Source organism: Festucalex cinctus, chromosome 19 (genome assembly GCF_051991245.1).
Source record: "Festucalex cinctus isolate MCC-2025b chromosome 19, RoL_Fcin_1.0, whole genome shotgun sequence".
Classification (NCBI taxonomy): domain Eukaryota; kingdom Metazoa; phylum Chordata; class Actinopteri; order Syngnathiformes; family Syngnathidae; genus Festucalex; species Festucalex cinctus.
In genome coordinates, this window is record NC_135429.1 from 15,903,456 (window position 1) to 15,923,989 (window position 20,534).

Consider the following 20,534-nt stretch of genomic DNA (forward strand, 5'->3'; position numbering starts at 1 on the left):
GAAATTGTCCATCAGTGATGGATGAATTAGTGTACGCTGTATGACTTGTGCTCCAGCTATGGTCAACTCTACATCGTTATACAGACTGCCTAACTATCTACTCATTAACTCATTCAAACCCAAAAAACGTGTAAATACGTTTTTTTGATACTGTGTCCTTCACTCCCTAAAACGTATTTATACGTTTTTTGTTTTTCTGCACAAGTATGCACAAGGCTTTCTTTGCTGCAGCTTCTGGCATCAAGAGTTGTCTTAAAGCAATGGTAGTTATTACCAAAAAAACGACCAGCAGATTGAAGCAGAGTATAAGAGATCAGCCATGGTCATGTTGCAACAAGTTATATTTGATAGCGTTTTCACATCAGAAATGTCAATAAAAAGATGAAGACGGACTTATTTCTACAAAGATGGACGTTAGTGAAAGATTACTTAAATGTGTGAATTCTACTGTGGAATGATTGATTGAATAAGATATGCCCTGTGTCAAGGTTTGTTCATTATTGTTTTTCTGATAATAAAGTAAAAAAAAAAAAAAGAAATGTCAATAATGCTGAAACTTAGCTACATTCTAATGCTAATTATTGCAAAGCGGAAACAGATACAAATTTCCTTCTCTTTTCCTGATGAAAGAAGAGACTAATCTTTCTTTTGGTAGGTTCCATGTTTTTATAGTAATAGAACACAATATTCTGTGGGACTTGTAAAATCAGTCAAAATCCAGTAAAACAGACAGGAGCAAAGGGGGTTGCTTCAGTGAAAATGGCTGGGAGTGAATGAGTTAAGAGACCTCATCGAACAATCCCCTTTTGACAAAAATGTATATTTTGCCCTGTTAACTCATTCACTCCCAGCAATTTCAAGGATGCAACCCTATTCACTTTTTACTGGATTTTTACTGATTTTGTGAGGCCCGCAGAATATTGTGTTCTATTACTATAAAAATATGGAACTTACCAAGAGAAAGATTAGTCTCTTCTTTCATCAGGAAAAAAAAAAGTATATTTCTATCCGCTTCCATTTTGCAGCAATTAGCATTAGAATATAGCTAAGTTTCACCGATATTCACATTCCTTGTGAAAACACTGTCAAAAGAGCTTGTTGTTGCAATATTATAGTAATATATTTTATATATTATATAATAATATACTGCGATTGGCTGGCAACCAGTCCAGGGTGTCCCCCGCCTACTGCCCAGAGCCAGCTGAGATAGGCGCCAGCGACCCCCGCGACCCTTGTGAGGAATAAGCGGTCAAGAAAATGCATGGATGGATAATAATATAGTTGCAATATTGCCCTGGCTGATTTCTTATACTCCGCTGCCATCTGCTGGCCATTTTTGGTCATAACTACCACTGCTTTAAGCCACCTCTTCATGTCAAAAGCTGCATCAAAGCCTAAACAAACGTATAAATACGTTTTTGGGAGTGAAGGACAAAGTATTAAAAAAAACATATTTACACGTTTTTGGATTTGAATGAGTTAAACTGGCCTAATACTCATTTGAAAGGACTTGGCTCAACAGCCGCTTTTGGAATTCCAGGTATACCCCTCAGTGGTCATCTTGCAACTCAGCTGGAGTACTTCATTTTAATCCAATGCAATTTAAAAAGTATTAGTCACATGGTGACAATAGATACAACACAGCTTGTGACAACATGGATATTTAGAACCACAGCTTCTGTTCAGTTCATAATGCCAACTGGAAACGGACACGTTCCTCTCCCTTCCTATTTCAAAGCCATTTGTTTCCAAGGTGATGTAACAAAAAAGATGTGCCATCGGATCCGATAACATGATTATTTCAACATTTTTTTTAAATATGTCTTTCATCAAAATGAGGCCTCCAGCTCTGACAGCAGCCAACTCACAACCTGGCCATTTGTAAAACAATCAGCAGATCTTATGGGAGTGATGCCTCATACAGGTCTCATCTTTCATGATGCATTCATCCCCTCTACTTTGAGATAAATCCTCCATCAGGGGATCCAGACACATGGCAATATATGTAAACCTAAACTACCTGATTAAAATAAAGGTTTTTAAGGGGAGCAGAAAGACAAAAAAATATATATCAAAAGGGAGATTCTGCCGCCTCTACCTGAGCCCTGCAGGCATTCCTGAGCTCCGCTGTGTTATCGGGCCTGAGCAGAAGTGTGGATTAGGGAGCGAGTGACCTTGGCTGGGATGGCGTTAACGCCTCGCTCTTCCCAGGACCTGGATCATGGAATATCGTGCCGGTCAACACGGGAAATGACCAATGCATACACCCAAGGGCTGGTTTTAGTATGACCAATAAACATCTCGTAAAGACGCTGCTTCTGCGTTTTTGCATTTATTGATTTGTTACTGTCATTTCTTAACAGGGTTCAAAATGAGGAAGCGGAAGATCGTCAACGATCCAACAGGTGGGACCGGAAATTGCCCTCACTTGGTGGAAGCAATACCATGCGAAGACCCCAGATGCTATGACTGGCTTGTGGTTACGCTGGAAGAGTGCATCCCTGATCATGAGAAGGAATGTGGACCAGGAACACGAAATCCTCAAGTCCAATGTGTTAACAGTGATGGTTTGTTGGAACTTAGTACTTCTATATCATTTTCCTATACAGTACATACCGATGTAGCAACTTAGACTTATGAATCCACAAAGAATGTGCTGCATCCGCTGATAGCGCCATTTACTGCACTTCATTTCCACTTGCAGTTTGTCCTATTCACAAAGGATATTGTGTTACTGAGATTACACTGCAAACACGCCCACAAAGTTTGACAGCTGAGCACAGTATTGAAGTCATACTCCACATCAGGGGTCAGCAACCTTTTAGTCCAAGTAAATAACCAAAATTCTGCATGGAGCCACGAAACATTTGAAAGACACATTGTGTTAGTGTTAGTAAAGTAGTACTGAGGGTCCAAGAATTAGAGCTGCACCACATCACAAAAGTATGCAGCATCCAATACTTCGACATTCAATTGTATAGACATATGATCATTTCCTGCCTCTCTCTCTCTCTCTCTCTCTCTCTCTCTCTTTCTATTTTTTTTTTTAACATTTTATGGCTATTTTTGGACATTTTTTTCTGCCCTTTTTTTCCAGAAATTTTCTGACATTTTTGGCAATTTGGTGGACACTTACCATTTTCGAGATTTCCTCTTTTGTTTTTGGGCATTTCATAGTTACTTTTTGAACATTTTCTTTCTGGCTTTGTTTTTGTTTTTTTGTTTTTAATCAATTTTATGTTTTTTTTTAAAAAACAATTTTTTTTTTATAATTTTTTTTTTTTTTTTTTTTTTTTGGAATTCCAAAAATATTTTATTGGAATTTTTCTGCCATGACTATCTATTTATTTATTTATTTATTTATTTATTTTGACATTTTAGGTTACTTTTTGAACATTTTTTTCTGCCTTTTTTTTCCAATTCTCTGACCTTTTTTTTGTGGCAATTTTATGGACATTTTATGTTAAATTTCTGCTTTTCATCTTCCTTTTTGGACATTTTTAGATCATTTTTTTAAAAACTTTATTCATCTTTTTCTGACAACTTAAAAATTTGGTCTGACATTTTTGGAATATTTAATTATTCTTTTTTTTTTTTTTTAAATCTAAATCAATTAATTTGAATAATATTTTATCTTAAAAAAATACAACAAGCTATGTAAAAATATTTATTTATTTATTCATTTATTTACTTTTATTTACTTATTTATTTATTTAGAGATCCGCAGGGAGCCACAGGAGAGGGAATAAAGAGCCACATGTGGCTCCAGAGCCGCAGGTTGCAGACCCCTGCTCTACATAATGAAGTCAATCGGTTAAGTAGTATGAACCCTGTAAATGTGCAAAAATGGGCCGAAATTGGACATTCAAAAATTCATTGCTCACTTCCTGTACATTTTACGATATGGCTTCCACTGACTTTTTTTTTGTGCATCTCGGGGTGCTACACGGTTTTTGATTTTCCACTGGGCGCGGCGGTACAGAGGAATTTTCTTATGACAACTTTATAATTTTAAATTTTTCATCAGACCCGGTGAGTGTGCAAAATTTAGTGAGTTTGAAAGCATGTTTAGGTCCATAAAAATGTGATTCTTTTTCTAAGAAGAAGAATTTCTACAGATACAATTAAGCGGTCGCTGCTCTGGACGAATTAACATATGCATACAATACAGTATGTGCTGTAAGTCTGCAACAATATTTCAAAGAAAGAGAGCGAGAAAAAGACAGTTAATTGAGGCAAGGGGGACAGAGTATATGGTTTGAAAATTATGAATAGATACTGGAGTAAGAACACCACGAGCTGATGAGGGCTCTTGGGAGTGAGAGAGTGAGAAAGAGAGAGACAGCAAGAGAAAGGGAACACGCTCATAAAGAGGTTCACATTCACATTACAAGCGCTAGTGTGATTACCATCTTCTACGTCCCATGTAGACTTGTTCTCTGCCATTAATTACCAACGCTGTTCTTTGCCTTGAGCATTCATGAAAATACTGCATGGAATATCATGACGCATACCCATGGTAGGCAGCGATATACATTGTATCGGCCTACAAATTATAATTTTCTGTCCACTGTTTTTGCAAAGGGAATGGGTCAGGTGTATACTCAAAAAGTTCAGATTTGGTGTCTAACTGTCTATAAGATATCAGTGTTAATAACAAATTGTTATATACAGTTATATATTGTATTAGAGCAGAGGTGTCCAAACTACGGCCCGAGGGCCATTTGCGGCCCTCCATACATTTTTTGGCGGCCCGCGGCAAATACTAAAAATAATTTTTCAATGCTGTTTAAAAAAAAAAAACGAGGGTGCATTAAACATTTCTAGCTACGCAAAGACACAAATTTGCAGCTAATGATTCAGTTCCAGAAATCAAAATAGTTTCATCCACTTGTTTCTTAGTGTCGACGTCCAATTTGTGAAAACATCACATTAATTAATGGTTAATTATTAATGAACTATTAATGTGAAAACATCACATCAATGGTTAAGTGTGGTCAGTTGACGACCAATTGTTCTTGTGGTTCAGAATGTCAAGTTGGGATCAGCTGCTGCTCAGTGGAGAGACATATCTATTATAGTGGCACACAGGGGTCACTATTTGCCTTGTGACTGTTAGCAGTTTTCAATAAGTAACAGTACATTATATCAACAATTTATAATTGCTTCATTGATTTTTACCATGTTTAACTCATTCACTGCCATTGACGGAAAAAGACGTCAAATGATGCATTTTTTTCTGGTCTGGCAATGAATGTGTTAATAAATAAATAAAAAATCAAAGTGGCCCTTGCAGCTTTCTATTTTTCTGTATGTGGCCCTCAGAGGAAAAAGTTTGGACACCCCTGTATTAGAGCATTCCAAATGTGACAAAAACGTGTTCCAGTACTTACTGTACATGTGCTCAGGAATGCATGCAACAGCCCTTTTCAGTTGCTCTTGCCATCCAATCAGCAAGCTGATATTTCAGTGGCCTTTCAAACTCACCAGCGAGACGTAAAAATGCTGCACATGCTGGATGAAATGGACACATATACTCCAAATAAAATAAATGACCTGGCTCACTTTGCAAGCCAAAGCAGCTTATGGTGGATTTAAAAGGGTCCAAAGGTAGCTGTTGACAAATTGTTCCATTATTAATCATGTAATGCTTTCTCTTTTTTTTTTTGGTTGCCCTATTTAACATTTCCCAATAGAGGCCATTGTCAGTCTCATAATTATTTGTCTTTTAAGTCATTGAAGAGGGAATCGAAAGTTAAGATACGGAACAACCAAGAGAAGAAAAAGAAGCATCTCACGCAGTGTTCAAAGTCATCTAAAATCTAATAAGCAATCAATGCCAGATGGACCTCAAACCAGGGAGAAGTGAAAGAGACAATTACCCCCCATCTGACAACTCAAAGCTCCATCTGACCCTCAGTTGGGCAACCAAAGGAGGTCACACGGGGGGAGAAACTTCATCCAAGCATACTGTGTGCATATTGTCATGTGATGAATTTGAGTCACATACAAGAGTTTGGATAAATGAATAGTAAATCAATTAACTACAAATATGGAAACAGTTTCAGCAAGTAAAAAAGTGGATCTGTCAACAATTTATTTATTTATTTATTTATTTATTTAATACATGATGATGTCAAGGCTGAGGATAATTTGTTGGTCAGCTGAAGCAATTCCTCAATTTAAAAAATACACCCTGAATTCCATTAACTTCACGAAGTCATGATTGGGATGATAAGCATTATCTATCACAGGGAAGCCTTCACTTACAGAATTGCGCTACTCTCTCGCCAAGCACCGTTAGAACACCCCTCAGTTTCCCTTCACCGCCGCCTTATTGATCTCCTGTTGTCTCCTGATGAAAATGGATCACTATTTCCCCAAGGTCTGTATGCGTGTGTGGTGTGCCATTCACAACACAACTTGACATTCTTACAATGAGATTTTCATAGATATGGTGCTTCAGCGATGGGGTGGAATCTCACATCTCGGTCAATAACGCATTCGCTACTCAACACCACCACTCTTATGGCTCTATTTTCATGGCAAGTGCGAGTCAGGTGCAAGGCATAGTGCAAAACGGCACAGGGGCGGACTGGACTAGGTTTTGGTATTTTTGGTTCGATGCACGTCTGAGTGAAATATGTTGACATCCATGTTCTGGATGTCTGGACAGGAGATTTGTGGCACCTTGAAAGTGTGGAAAACGAACGGGAGAATATGCCCCTTATTTCTTTTTTGAATCTTTGTTCGTATGCAGTATGTAACCACAAAAGGCGTGATTTCCGAAAGATTTGGCACAGTGTAATTGAAACCTTAAACCTGAGCCGGATTTTTGTCTTTAAATGCAGCATTTGAGAAAACATGTTCTACTTGGGTAAACATTTTTGAAATGTCAAGAAAAAAAAAAAAAAGTCTATTCAGAGATAGAATTATCAAGATTCTGGATGATACAAGGGCTGACTTTAAGCCAGTCACCTAAGAGAAAACAGCTTTCAACTCTGTATTTCCTTGGGTGTGGTCATTTCAGTGCACTGTGACAAATGTCTGGCGTGGGCTTCACTCAGAGCACATCATTCACTGCCATTGACGGAAAAAGACGTCAAATGATGCATTTTTTGCTGGTCTGGAATGTGTTAACATGAACCTTTTGTCACCAGGTGAACATGTGGAGACGCAACTCTGCCGTGATGCCATCCTGCCTATGCCGGTCATCTGTGAGGTGCCTTGCCCAAAGGACTGTGCCCTCAGTTCTTGGACCCAGTGGTCCTTCTGTTCCCACACGTGCTCTGGGAAAAATACAGAGGGCAAGCAGACCAGAGCTCGCTCCATTTTGGCCTACAGTGCAGGGGAAGGTAAGAGGATACGCTTGTGGAGCTGAATTGTTTGACACCCGGAGAGTTTCATAACATTGATGCAAACATTTGGACTATTCCGCAAAAGGTACAACAGAATTTCATTTACAATTTGCAATGTGATTTGGAATTACATACTGTAGTTGCTTACAAAATTAAAGTGAAATGATATTTTTCACTGATCTGTATATATAACTGGATAGCTGATAGCCCATACACGCTGGTGCTAGCCGTTGACGCTACAGGGCGGCCATCTTACTCCTCCCACGTCACGAGCAGACTACAGTATAAACTACACGTATACGTACAGATTAGACATAAACAACTCATTGGCTCACTATTTTCAAGTTAACCCTAACCCTTTTATTAAAAATAATAATTAAAAAAAGTGCACGGTATTTCCTCCTGTAAACATCGTAAAGCATTTATACATGTATTTAAGGCAAGTTGTAAAATGTCTGGCAAATTTAAAACATTATAAATCATGCTGTTTCTACTAAGTACCGTCTCAAATGTTTTTCAATTTCGATCCTGTAAATGTATAGGATCGTATAGACCCTTCCGGCTGACGTCACTTTACCCAGAATGCTTAGCGACCGCTTACCCTCTTGATGGACAAACAAACCGTAGAAAGACATGAAGGGAGCAGCGTTTTCGGTGAACGATTCATCTAAACATAACAAAACTACCAAAAAAGCCATGTTGATCGTGACACACTAGAACCAGCCGTTCTTAGCCGGTAGTGGCAAAAGCTGGAATTGGTTGGAGGGAAAGATCTGTATCTACTTTCACCATCGGCCTGATCAAAGCAAGCCACGACGTTCCCCCAAGTAACATCACAATATTTTAAATTATCTCATTGTGAAGAAGAGCGCCTACACATGGGAGGACTTTGACACCATCAAGAGCCTGGATTCTTTGAACTATTTTGTGTCGGGATGGGTGAAGGATGTCGGCTGCGTTCAACACGACAATGTTTGTCTCGTAGCAGCAAAGGTATGTTCTATTTATCTTTTGGTTGACACAGGTTACTGGTGTATCATTATTCATGAAATAGTTTGTGTCCGGAGAAACTCGTCTTGCTGTACGTTCGCGGCGCCTCCCTGGAAGGCAAACATCCCATAACAAATGAATGTAGAGAGCTTGATTTTCGGCTAGCATTTTCGTTAAAAGGTAGGAAATATGTCAAGTGTCACAAAAAAAACAAAAAAAAAAACGTCCCGAGTAGGACACTACATTACTGCGAATCATTGAAACCAGTCGTTTGAAGCCACTAGTTGAAAAAAAAAAAGTTGCGTCGTACTTTCACGCTAGCCACCGTGCTAGTCTTTTACTCCTCACTGTCTTCCGTCTAGTTTAGAATCACAGCCGAAAGAATGATCTCATCTCTGTTTGAGCCGTTAGAGCAACCGTTGGCCGCGCACAAGTTCACCATGGCATTGGTAGCTGATTTATCAACTGTTTGACCTATTTTCTAGCTCACACTGATTGTTTTCTAATTCACTCGCATTGACGCGCTAACCACCACCGCTAGGGGCGCGCTAACGTGACGTCACACTGGAAGGGTCTATGCCGAGAAACGTTTCTTGGGAGGAGTAATATGGTGGCCTCACGGCTTCAAAAGTCTTGGCCTATCGACTATCCAGTATTCAGATCAGTGATATTTTCATACTCCCTGGCTATATATTCTTTTGTGTTGGGAAAATTAGACCCTAATGTAGTGTGCAACTAAATCATGGTGACATTACACAGAAGGGAGTGTGTCTTCTTTTACATCCCAACTGACGAATGCTCAGAACATTTTTTCACCTTTGTGGTTTGAAGGGGAAGAAAAGACCCACAGATGGTTCACGCCTAGCTTGGCAGCGATCCCAAATTGAATTTGTTTCTTGGCAGCTCTATGATGGTAACAGCTATTCTCACACTTCTGGAACAACTTGCGCAACATGCTGTTTCTGGCATGTTCACAGCAACACAGCTGATGCTGGACGAAGGAAGCATTTTATTTGGCTGCATCAATTTCTGAACCATTTTGGCACAAGCATGGTTTCAAACGGCTGGAACATTTCTGTTATATTATACACATGTCTTGGGAAAACGCCACAAAAAAAATTACCTTAGGACTATTCATTTGGCTATTTTTCAGTTACTGAGAACTATTTTTAAACTGACCATTTTTCTTGTTGTTTTTACTTTGGGTTTATCGCTAACCATAAAAGCACACTCCATCTTACCGTTCTGGTCTCTGTGGTTTCCATATATTGAACCCCAACATTCTTATCTGTTATGTCATGTATTGGCTACATGAAAAATACCTTATTATTAATAATTAACATGCACAGTTTATTTTTGAAAAGAGGGTCAAACATGTGACGTCTACGTAGCTATCTAGCTATGTAGCTAGCTATTTACCTACCTAGCTAGCTATCTAACTTGATACTTGTCTATCTGTCTGTCTGTCTATTCGTCTGTCTGTCCAACAGTCAATCCATCCATTTATCTCACGTTGGTGCCCATGAGAAGGAATTCAATATTTATCTTTTTAATTAGCATATATTACAGCACTGGTGTGAGGGGACCATGTAATAATGAGCTCCCCAGCTGATATATTTCGACTTTGGTGAAATGTAATGATCTCTCATGTATATTTCCCTGTGAAGGACATTACACAGAGGTCAGCAATAACTTTGGTCAGTCCAATTTTGATGACTGACTGGAAGATATCATTCAGTTAACTTATGGGGTGGTAATGGCTGACCATCTCCTCGGGGTTTCTCTGATGCAAAGGCAACAGTGGCCACTAATGACATGCTTTTGTAGTGAAGAAGGTCACATCGAGTGCACTCCCCACCAGAGACCATATTAGGCTTCCAGCTCTATGTGGACATTCTTGCACTTGGGGGAATCTTATCTCCTGAGGCCCAACGTAAAATTCCACCATCAATCTTTTGTACCTAACAGGTAAAAGTCAATTAATAGTTCATCTATAGCGCACAATTCAGGGCTCATACGAACGCACTGTTCCTGGATTCTAAATTATTAAAGCTTGAAGATCTAGTAAAACTTAGATCTTTATTAATATTATATAAAGCAAATAGCAGTCAACTTCCTAAAAAAATACAATTGTTTTCTTATAGAGAGGGTAATTATACTTTTAGGAGAGCACATCATAGGTACAGTGTGTTCGTACGACCCTGAAGAGCCATTGTATAAGTCGAAGAGGGGTTAATTTATGGAATGGTCTAGGAAACAACCTAAGGAGTGCTACTAATATCTACCAATTTAAAAAATTAGACATGATCGTTATTTTTAATAAATATGCTAAAGAATTACATTAGATACAAGGTGTCTCTAGATGGAGAGAAGATGTTTGGAATTAAATGTTGGGTGGCATTGCATCTGGAATAAGGTGTGATGTGACTAATATAGGTACTAATAATTGTAATTTCCATTTGTATTTGCTTTACACAGTATTTTGTACTGCATTCTTTCTCATTTTCATTTGATATAATTGATGTTTTCTTTTCTGTTGAGTATTAATGATGAGTGGGAAAAGTTTGGGCTCTTGTATTATTATATCATGATGGGGTAGGCGACTATAAGCTTTTGCTTCAGCCTACTCCTTTTAGGCATTAACAGTATACTGTTTGTTTGATCTGTCTTGTTTTTTTGTTTTTTGTGCTCAAATAAACTAAACTGAACTGAACTGAACAATCAAGTTCATGCTTCAAAGATTTCTAGCCATTACTCTGTTCCTTTCCACTTATGACAGCGCATGCTTTTATTCCTGTACTTGTTATGTAGTATTGTAATAGCTTCAAGATTACTTGCACAATCCTCACTATTAGTGAAAAACAAACATTTTGTGTGATTAGCTAATTTGGTTTCAAGTCAGCTAGAATTCTGTGTATAGGAGAAGAGCGAGGAATAATATATTTGCAAAGGTGGGCACATCAATAAATTTTGAGTGTCCGTCATTCGGCAGTTGTCAACAGTCAGGACACCCTTCCGTGTGAAATGGAGGTCACTGATTGGCTCTTAGATCACAAATAATGATTCCTCCTCTGGGCGAAGATCTCCGCTGGCCGATGACGTTACGCTGCAGCAACTTGCATTACACCCATTAAATAAGAGTTAGTTCAATTTGTTCGTTGAATTCACCTGGAACTTTTTGTCTCCATGCAGAAAAGATAATGACAGTAAACTTTGATTTGAGTTTTGATATTTTTAATGAAATAGAAAAAAAAGATGTACTCAGGCAGGTTACTGGATGGGAAACAAAAGTAACTGATTTGTATTTCCTGTCTAACACAGCCAACACAGCGATTCTCACCAACATCAATTTACATAAAAAGAAACATAACAGAAAAATCTCTTAATACTTAGTCATTTTAATCACGGCTTTTTACTTTGTCTGTTCCCGCTTGCACCATGTGTATTTCACTTCATACATTTCACTTAATGAAACTGTGACTGTGGAGCGCACAAAAAAATCACGATGTGAAGCTAATGATTTTGAGAGTCTGCTTATTTCTTTAATTAATCACACTTGCTATGGTGTCACAATGTGACACAATACAGGTGGTGATATTGCTTGAAGAGTGTTTATTGTATAACATGATCGCAACGCCGTTTGCTGTTTATTCCCCACACAGTTTGAGAGACATTCAATGTGTTTGTATTAAAAATACTCAGTGGATTTGCATTTGTGGTAGCGTTTTTGTCATGACTCGAGTCATGCAGGAGTAATGTTTGGGTCTTGTCTCATGTTTGGGGTCACACCTGCGTTAAGTTTGAGTAGAGTTCATGACCGTGCGCCAGAGTTCACGACCCGTTACGTGTCTGTTTTGGGGATTGATGTAACAGCATCCAGTTTCAACTAGTTTTAGGCTATATGATGTCTGGACGATATGATGTCAAGGATCTTTTATGCTATATGATGTTTGTTGATGTCAGGAACTATCTGTAATTACTGGGTTAACAGACAATCAGAGAATTCCATGTCAGTACTGGTACTCACATGTCTAACCACAACCAATTGGATTGTGTGTATTTTGCCGGATTATTGCTCACTGTTTCGCTGTGCTTCTCTGCACAAAAGTAAAAAGTACAAAAACTAAACTTAATGCTTACATGTCCTTCAATAGGTGGAATCCAGTGTCCCAATATCAGTGCCCTGCAGGAAGTGAGGAGCTGCAATGACCACCCCTGCACTGTGTACCACTGGCAGACCAGCCCATGGGGACAGTGCATAGAGGACTCCTCCATCCCAGTGACCAACACATCTATGGGCCACGCACATGGAGACGATTCCTCGTGCTCCGTTGGGATGCAGACTCGTAAAGTCATCTGTGTCCGCGTTAATGTGGGCCAGGTACCTCCAAAAAAGTAAGATACACTCAAATACCGAATTTTTCGGATTATACGTCGCTCCGGATTATAAATAGAACCAGACAAAAAATGCATAATTAAGAAGGAAAAACATATATAAGTCGCACTGGAGTACAAGTCGCATTTTGGGGGGAAATTTATTTGGTATAAAATCCAACACCAAAAACATACATGTCATCTTGAAAGGCAATTTAAAATAAAAATAAAAGAGAGAACAACAGGCTGAATAAGCGTACGGTATACTAACGTTACATGACTGACATGCCTGCTAATGTCAGTAACGACGTAACATATTAAGAGTTTGTAGCGAGCAGTGACGGGAGTCGGAGGCGGAGTGTTGAAGCACGGAGCCAAAGGCTGGCGTTTTATTGACATCAGCTTCTGAGGTCTTAACAGCAACTCCCCACTCAGCTAGAAGCTAACAGGCTAACTCCCCTTTTCCACATAACAAAACCTTCCCACCCGGAACTCTCCCTTCGTCCCAATGTTCCGTGGGTGAATTATGTTCCCATCACTACAAGTTATTCATATAACGCTAGCATAAAGAACATGCTAACAAGTTTACCAAACTATCAGTTTCACTCCAAATCACTAAATCCAATGAAATCTTCATCCTCGGTGTCACTTTTAAACAACTCGGGAGGTAGACGATGCGCCGCTTCCTCTTCTACCGGCAATGTTGAACTTATCAACACAGGCCTAGAGCGCCCCCTTGCGGTTTAGTGTGAAAATAACATGTGAAATGATATAATGTGTTAATTTCACACATAAGTCGCACCAGAGTAGAAGTCGCAACCACGGCCAAACTATGAAAAAAACTGCGACTTATAATCCGAAAAATACGGTAATGTATTAATTTAATGTATGGATATTATTTTGTATACAATGGCTATTCACGTGACGTCATCGGTGAAAGGACTTCATTTTTCAATATTGTTAACAGTACTATGAGTCATTTGTGCCACTAAAACACCCATTTTTAGTGCCAAACCTTGTATGTATGCGACGCTGTGTGTCATTCTCCTTTTGTGGTTAGCCGCTGTCACATTATTCTGGCAGAGATGATTAGCTCCTGGCCAACTGTGTTTAAACATCCGGGTCTGTTTCTTCCATGAAAGTCTCTGCTGGGACCGTGGGTGATGTATTTATTTATTCATCAGAAGGTATTATTTTGGCAGCGGAGCAGCTCCGCTCGAGCAAACCCACTAGCCCCCATGCGGTGTATGGAAATTAGTCTAGCTTGTTATTCTAGCACAATTTTCCAGATTACGGCGACATGCTGCACAGTGAACTGGTGCCGCAGGATATTTTTTCCGCATCAGTGGAGATGAGGGTGCCAGGGTTAAACAGCTGTGACCACGATTAGAAGACTGTCACCAAAGAACATGGAATTATATATATTATAATAATAAGAATGCCATTGGTTCAAATCAGATCCACTGGTCTGCCACATCCTTTCAATAGAGAGAGATTTCAAGGCTCCTTGACTGAGACCGGGCCCCAGTAACACTGTACACAGGTCCCCCATTTGGGTTCAGTATTTATTTTCTAAATATGGTCATTAAAATGAAGTATGTTAAAGCATACAAATACATTGACATAAGCATTATTGTCATTGATAAGGATTTTACCAGCACAGTTAATTTATTATAAAAATACATCAAATCGTTATTCTTTATTATTATTTATTATCGTCTACCATTTTACTATTATCTACAATTTAGTATGTCTATAATTTAGGACCTGCATCTAACATTGAAGGCTTACTGCAGGGGTTGCCAAACTTTTTCATTTGAGGGCCACATACAGAAAATCAGAAGGACGTAAGGGCCACATAATGTTATGAAGAGAAATTGTGTTTAGTCCTATAAATTGTACAAATAATTTACTTGTGCTTTTGCATATTTAGAAAAATGCTACAGTATATAAACCAATTTATATATATTATCTGTAATATGGCAGTAGGGTTATTATAGTTTTGGAATTTTTCATTTTAGTTTTTATTTTGTTTTGAGTTTTGTTTTTTTTAAATTTAGTTACTTTTAATTAGTTTTCAGGGTGGTTCTGTTAGTTTTCGTATTAGTTTTAGTTCTTTAATAAATGCTTAGTTTCAGTTTAGTAAGTTTCAGTTTAGTTACTTTCAGTATTAGTTTTAGTTTTTTTTTTTTTTTAAATGTGTATTACTTGTGCACAATATTTAAAAAAACACCATGGGCGTGACGTCATTATTCCAGTTTATATCAAAATAAATCTACTGAAAAATCAGATTTAAAATCATCCCCAAAGGCTCATGCATTAAAGTAATTACCAAAGACTAAAACAAAGGACATGTTTGCTATAATTATAGTTAGTTTTATTCTAGTTAGTTTTTTAAACATAAAATGTAGTTTCAGTTTTCTTTTTTTAAAAAGCATCTTCGTTTTTATTTTATTTCGTTAAAGAAATTATTTTTTTAATTTTAGTTTTTTCGTTAGTTTAGTTAACTAAAATAACATTTAATAGCACCTGTGTTTTTCGACACCTTCCTTTCTTACTTTGACAATCTCCAAACATTTTTATTTTTATTTAATTTGAACTGAGTCAAATGCCATTTTTAGCATATCTCGCGGGCCACTGAAAAATGGATGGCGGGCCGCAAATGGCCCCCGGGCCGTAGTTTGGACGCCCCTGACTTACCACAATGTTTGCACCAGATGATGATGGTTGGTCGCATCACATAATATTTTCAACTTAAATCACAGGTATGAGGCAAACAGTTAGCCATCTTAAGAAAACAAGACAGCTAGCCACGCAAGTAAAATTATGACAAATATGATATTTATTGGACAAAAGTAATAGGATTTTTTTTTTTTTTCACATCATACCACGATGTCCAAATATGAGCACTATACTAGTTGCTAAACGGGTAACTTTTTTTGTACATAGTTGTGAGACAGTACAAACAAGATAGTTGCTCCTATGGTTTGTTGACTATCTTGTGGATGATACAAACTCCTGTCTTTCAAAGTATTTCAAAATAATCCTAAATTGCTGATTTCTTTTTGGTCGCGACAAACTTATCGCTCTATCATTATTACACTGGCAAGAGAAATCCCACTTATATGATCACCTAATGACATGATTGAAGTTCAAATTCTGTGATAAAAAGCTCAGAAATGGTGCACTCAAGCAAAAATAACCAAAGGCAATAGAATAATACATTTGTTTTGGTTAATTATGGCATATCATGGCCATACACAGCAGATCACTGTACTGTACTGTACTGAACTGTATACAGTACAGTGTGGAAACATGCCTTGGCCAAGAGTAGCGGCGTCCAAACCACGGCCCAGGGGCATTTGCGGCCCACCGTCCATTTTCAGTGGCCCGCGACATATGCTAATAATGGCATTTGACTAAGTTCAAATAAATTAATAAAAACCAAAATGCTTGGAGATAAAAAAAAAAAAAAAAAAAGGGAGGGTGTCGAAAAACACAGGTGCCATTCAACGAAATAACAAACTAAAATTAAAAAAACAATTTGGTAATGAAATAAAATAAAAATGAAAATGCTTTTTAAAAAACGAAAACTAACAAAGTACATTTTATGTTTACAAAACTGACTAAAACTATAATTATAGCAAACGTCCTTCGTTTTAGTCTTTTAACTCAGTTCAAATGAAATAAACAAAACAAAAATGTTTGAAGATGTTCAAAGTAAGAAGGGAGGGTATCGAAAAACAGAAAACAATATTGTTAGCGAAATAAAATAAAAAAAAAATTAAAAAACGAAAACTACCTGAAACTACATTTTATGTTTACAAAACTAACTAAAATAAAACTAACTATAATTATAACAAAAATGTCCTTCGTTTTAATCTTTGGTAATTAATTTAATGCATGAGTCTTTGGGGATGATTTTAAATGTGTATTTTAGTAGATTTATTTTGATAAAAACCGGAATAATGACGATTGAAAGTATGTCACACAGAAGTGACGTCATCTAGCAGCAGCCAATAGAAAAGCATCTTCAGATGACATCGCTCCCATGTTTTTTTAAAAATTGCGCACAAGTAATACACATTTTAAAAAAAACTAAAACTAATACTGAAACTAAGCTAAAACTAATCATTTATTAAAGAACTAAAACTAATAAAAACTAACAGAACCAGCCTGAAAACTAATTAAAAATAACTACATTTAAAAAACAAACCTCAAAATGAAATAAAAACTCAAATAAATTCCTAAACTATAATAACCCTACTGCCATATTACAAATAAATTGGTTTATGTACTGTAACAATTTTCTAAATATGCAATTGCACAAATAAATTATTTGTACAATTTTTAGGACTAAACAGAATTTCTATTCATCACATTATGTGGCCCTTGCGTCCCTCTGATTTTCTGTATGTGGCCCTCAAATGAAAAAGTTTGGACAGCCCTGGTCTAGAGGTTTTGAGCAAGATAGGGGATGACATCAGAATAGATTTCAGACAGTCAAGGGCACTCCAGTACATTCGGTGAGTGAGAATGTCAAATGATGTTCTTTCAGGTGTCCAGAGAGCCTGCGTCCAGACACTGTCAGGCCCTGCTTATTGCCTTGCAAAAGAGACTGTTTGGTCACCCCATACAGTGACTGGAGCTCTTACCCGTCAACATGTCAAAAAGGTAGGCTTCGCCCTTCAGATCATCCAATATGTTTGTCTAGCATATGCAGAACACATTTGGTCTGGCGTTGTTGTGGAGTGGCATGCTATGTGCAAGTGAAAAAAAAAAAGTGTAAAAATAAAGAATGTGATTATTTTTGTAGAGGCGACATGGTGGTGACTGGTGACGCTTTAGAATAGGTAATAGGTCGTTCAGTAAGTGGGGTAGTCGAATATACCAATGTCGTGAAAAATAACAATGACCAATGGAGAGAGACAGAACGGGACGCCTAGTGGTTTGCTAATTAGCGACCCAAATTTCTTTGATGGGGAAAAAGGAAAACAGGGAGGAGGGAGATGAGGGGGGGCTATTGCAGCCTAAACCCCAATAGAGAGGGTAGCAGTATTGTCAAATTACATTAACTCATTCACTCTCAGCCATTTTCAACCCCATTCGCTCTTGGCTGTTTCACTGGATTTTGACTGATTTTGCAAGGCCCACAGAATATTGTGTTCTATTGCTATAAAAAAAAAAAAACACGGAACCTACTAAAAGAAAGATTAGAGTTTCTTTTTTCATCAGGAAAAAAAGTATATTTGTATCTGTTTCCGTTTTGCAGCAATTAGCATGAGAATGTAGCTAAGTTTCATCATTATTCACAAAAACAAAAAAAGAGCTTGTTGCAACAGGGCCCTGGCTGATCTCTTATACTCTGCTGCCACCTGTTGGACGTTTTTGTAATAACTACCATTGCTTTAAGCAACCTCTTCAGGCCAGAAGCCTTCTGTATGCTCTAGCATTAAATAAATAAATAAATAAATAAATAAATAATATACGTTTTGGGGAGTGAAGGACAAAGTATTAAAAAACATATTTCTGTTTTTGGGTTTGAATGAGTTTAAAAAAAAACAAAAAAAAACTACCTCCCATAAGAAAACCGACTGAATAGATGTTATTGTTTCCAATACTGTCATTTGTTTGGCCGTAGGTGGTAAGACAAAGAAGAAGCAATACCGAAAACGCATCATAATCCAGTTACCAGCCAATGGTGGCCAAGAGTGTCCAGAGGTGCTGACCCAAGAAAGAGAGAGTGATGCTCCCTCTGTCTGCCCAGGGTACAGGTAAAAGGCCCTTTTCATTGTTCAAGCAACTATTATTACAGAAATTAGTCTATTTGGGGAAATGTTTGCATCAAAAAAAAAATAGATATGTAGGATTGTAATCTATCTCAGACACTGTATTAGTCATCTGCATTCATTACGCGCTTTATCTATTAGCACATGATGCTGTTTATATCAATTTAAAAATTCCCTCGCAGTGATTAGATAGTAATGATACTCTCCCTTTGACTTTAGATGGAAAACACATAAATGGCGAAGATGCCAAATGGTTCCGTGGTCAGTTCGTCAGGACAGCCCCGGAGCTCAGGAAACTTGTGGATCAGGCCTACAAGTTCGAGGTGAGAAGACGCGAGGTTACACACTCACGCACGCATGCACCAGGGTTACAATTGTTTTGTAGTTTTCATTAGAATTGCTTTTTATGTTAGTTTTAATTCACTTTAAGAGCACATTTATTTTAGTTGAGTATTTATTAGTGTTTATATTAGTTTTAGTTTCAAATATATGGAGTATTTGTCAAGTGCAAGATAAAAAAAAGGCAGAAAGTGTGTACAAATGTAAACTATAATTCTTGTGATGACTTGCTGAGTATAACACGTGAAAATACCTGCAGTTACAAATCGAAGTGTAGTCTCTCAGATTCTCTTAGAGTCTCAGACATATCGAGTCCATTTGATCTAATTTAAGGATGAGTATCCAGTTCCACCACGTGGATGACTCTCATCATTATATATTATCACCTGTCACGGTACACACAGAATGGACCGGGACAATTGAATACAAACCTTTTTCTGTTCACAGTTTTCCTCAATACTGATGAAACTTTTTTTTTGCCTTAAGTGTAATATATCCCTGGCATATGTGTTGCAGTTAGTGTTGTTCAGGTACCATTTTTTGACCCTCAATACTGATTCCGCCTGTGAAGTATCAGCCGATTCCATCATTAATTAATATAAGGAATAATATACTTGTGGTATATTCAGAGGCGTAGTTTGCCATTAGCCAAGGCAGGCAATTGCTTGGGGCCCCTTAGCCAGCAGGGGCCCCCAGAGGGCCAACAAATTTGACACAACTGCACATCCTTCGCATTAGCAGCGCAGCAATGACAATTGACCGTCTCAAATTCCCTGAGTCACGTTTAATTTTTCGTAAAAAACAAAACAACTATGCATAGTAAGGCTGATTATTTTTTTGTATTTTTTTGTAAATGATCATGAATAGTAGTAAAGCTTTTATTTAAAAAAAATAAAATAAAATAAACGACCATGTAAGGTGTTGTTTTTGTTAAACGACCATGTATAGTAAGGCATTTTAAAAAAAATGACCATGTATTGTAATGCGTCTTAAAAATAAATAAATAAATAAATAAAAAAGACCATATATATAGTAAGGCTATAGTAATGTGTTGTTGTTTTTTTTAAACAACCATATATCGTCAGACGTGTTTTTGTTTTTATTTAAACGACAGCAGGGTTTTTCCGGACTCAAATTGAGGCAGAGGTGGTATCACCCTGACTATGATGGGTGACGATACCAGGTATTGGTATCGGTGCCAAAGGTATGAGTACTCGCAGCGGTGACCGATACCATTATGGGCCGCCCTACTGCAGCCATTTTATGATCAGGAAAATTAGAAATTAAATGAATACAAAGTTGACATTAATTTTTACCATTTTTTTTTTTTAACTACGATCATTAAAAGTTAATCCACTAGCACATATTAAATAGTAAATATAGTTCATCGTTTTTGTAAAATACTATTATGTTTATTGTATATACTATGTTTTTATGACTTTGACGATGGCTGGAGAGCACCCACCAGGAAATGGGCGTGTGCAACGGTTGCTCCTTGATCTGTTTCTGCTTCAGTACATTAAAGTTTAAAGAAGAAAAAAAAAAAGAAAGCTTTTTCTTCTTCAGTTGTTGCTTCAGGTCTTTCCGGTGCACTGCTGTTGATGTAGCGCCTCCGTAGTGGCACAACACTGAAACTGCAGTTAAAATACATTCTTGGCGAGCTCAATCACCACAGCTCGAGCGC

At 37.6% G+C, this 20,534-nt stretch overlaps 1 protein-coding gene across 1 annotated transcript in view; it reads left to right on the forward strand.

Moving 5' to 3' along the window:
* thsd7aa (thrombospondin, type I, domain containing 7Aa) overlaps window positions 1-20,534 on the forward strand; it is a 62,440-nt gene that overhangs the window by 15,824 nt on the left and 26,082 nt on the right. Inside the window, exons 6-11 of the mRNA XM_077507649.1 lie at window positions 2,364-2,567; window positions 7,161-7,355; window positions 12,503-12,743; window positions 17,281-17,396; window positions 18,364-18,496; window positions 18,731-18,834. Coding sequence (XP_077363775.1) covers window positions 2,364-2,567; window positions 7,161-7,355; window positions 12,503-12,743; window positions 17,281-17,396; window positions 18,364-18,496; window positions 18,731-18,834 — 993 coding nt within the window. The remainder of the gene's footprint in view (window positions 1-2,363; window positions 2,568-7,160; window positions 7,356-12,502; window positions 12,744-17,280; window positions 17,397-18,363; window positions 18,497-18,730; window positions 18,835-20,534) is intronic.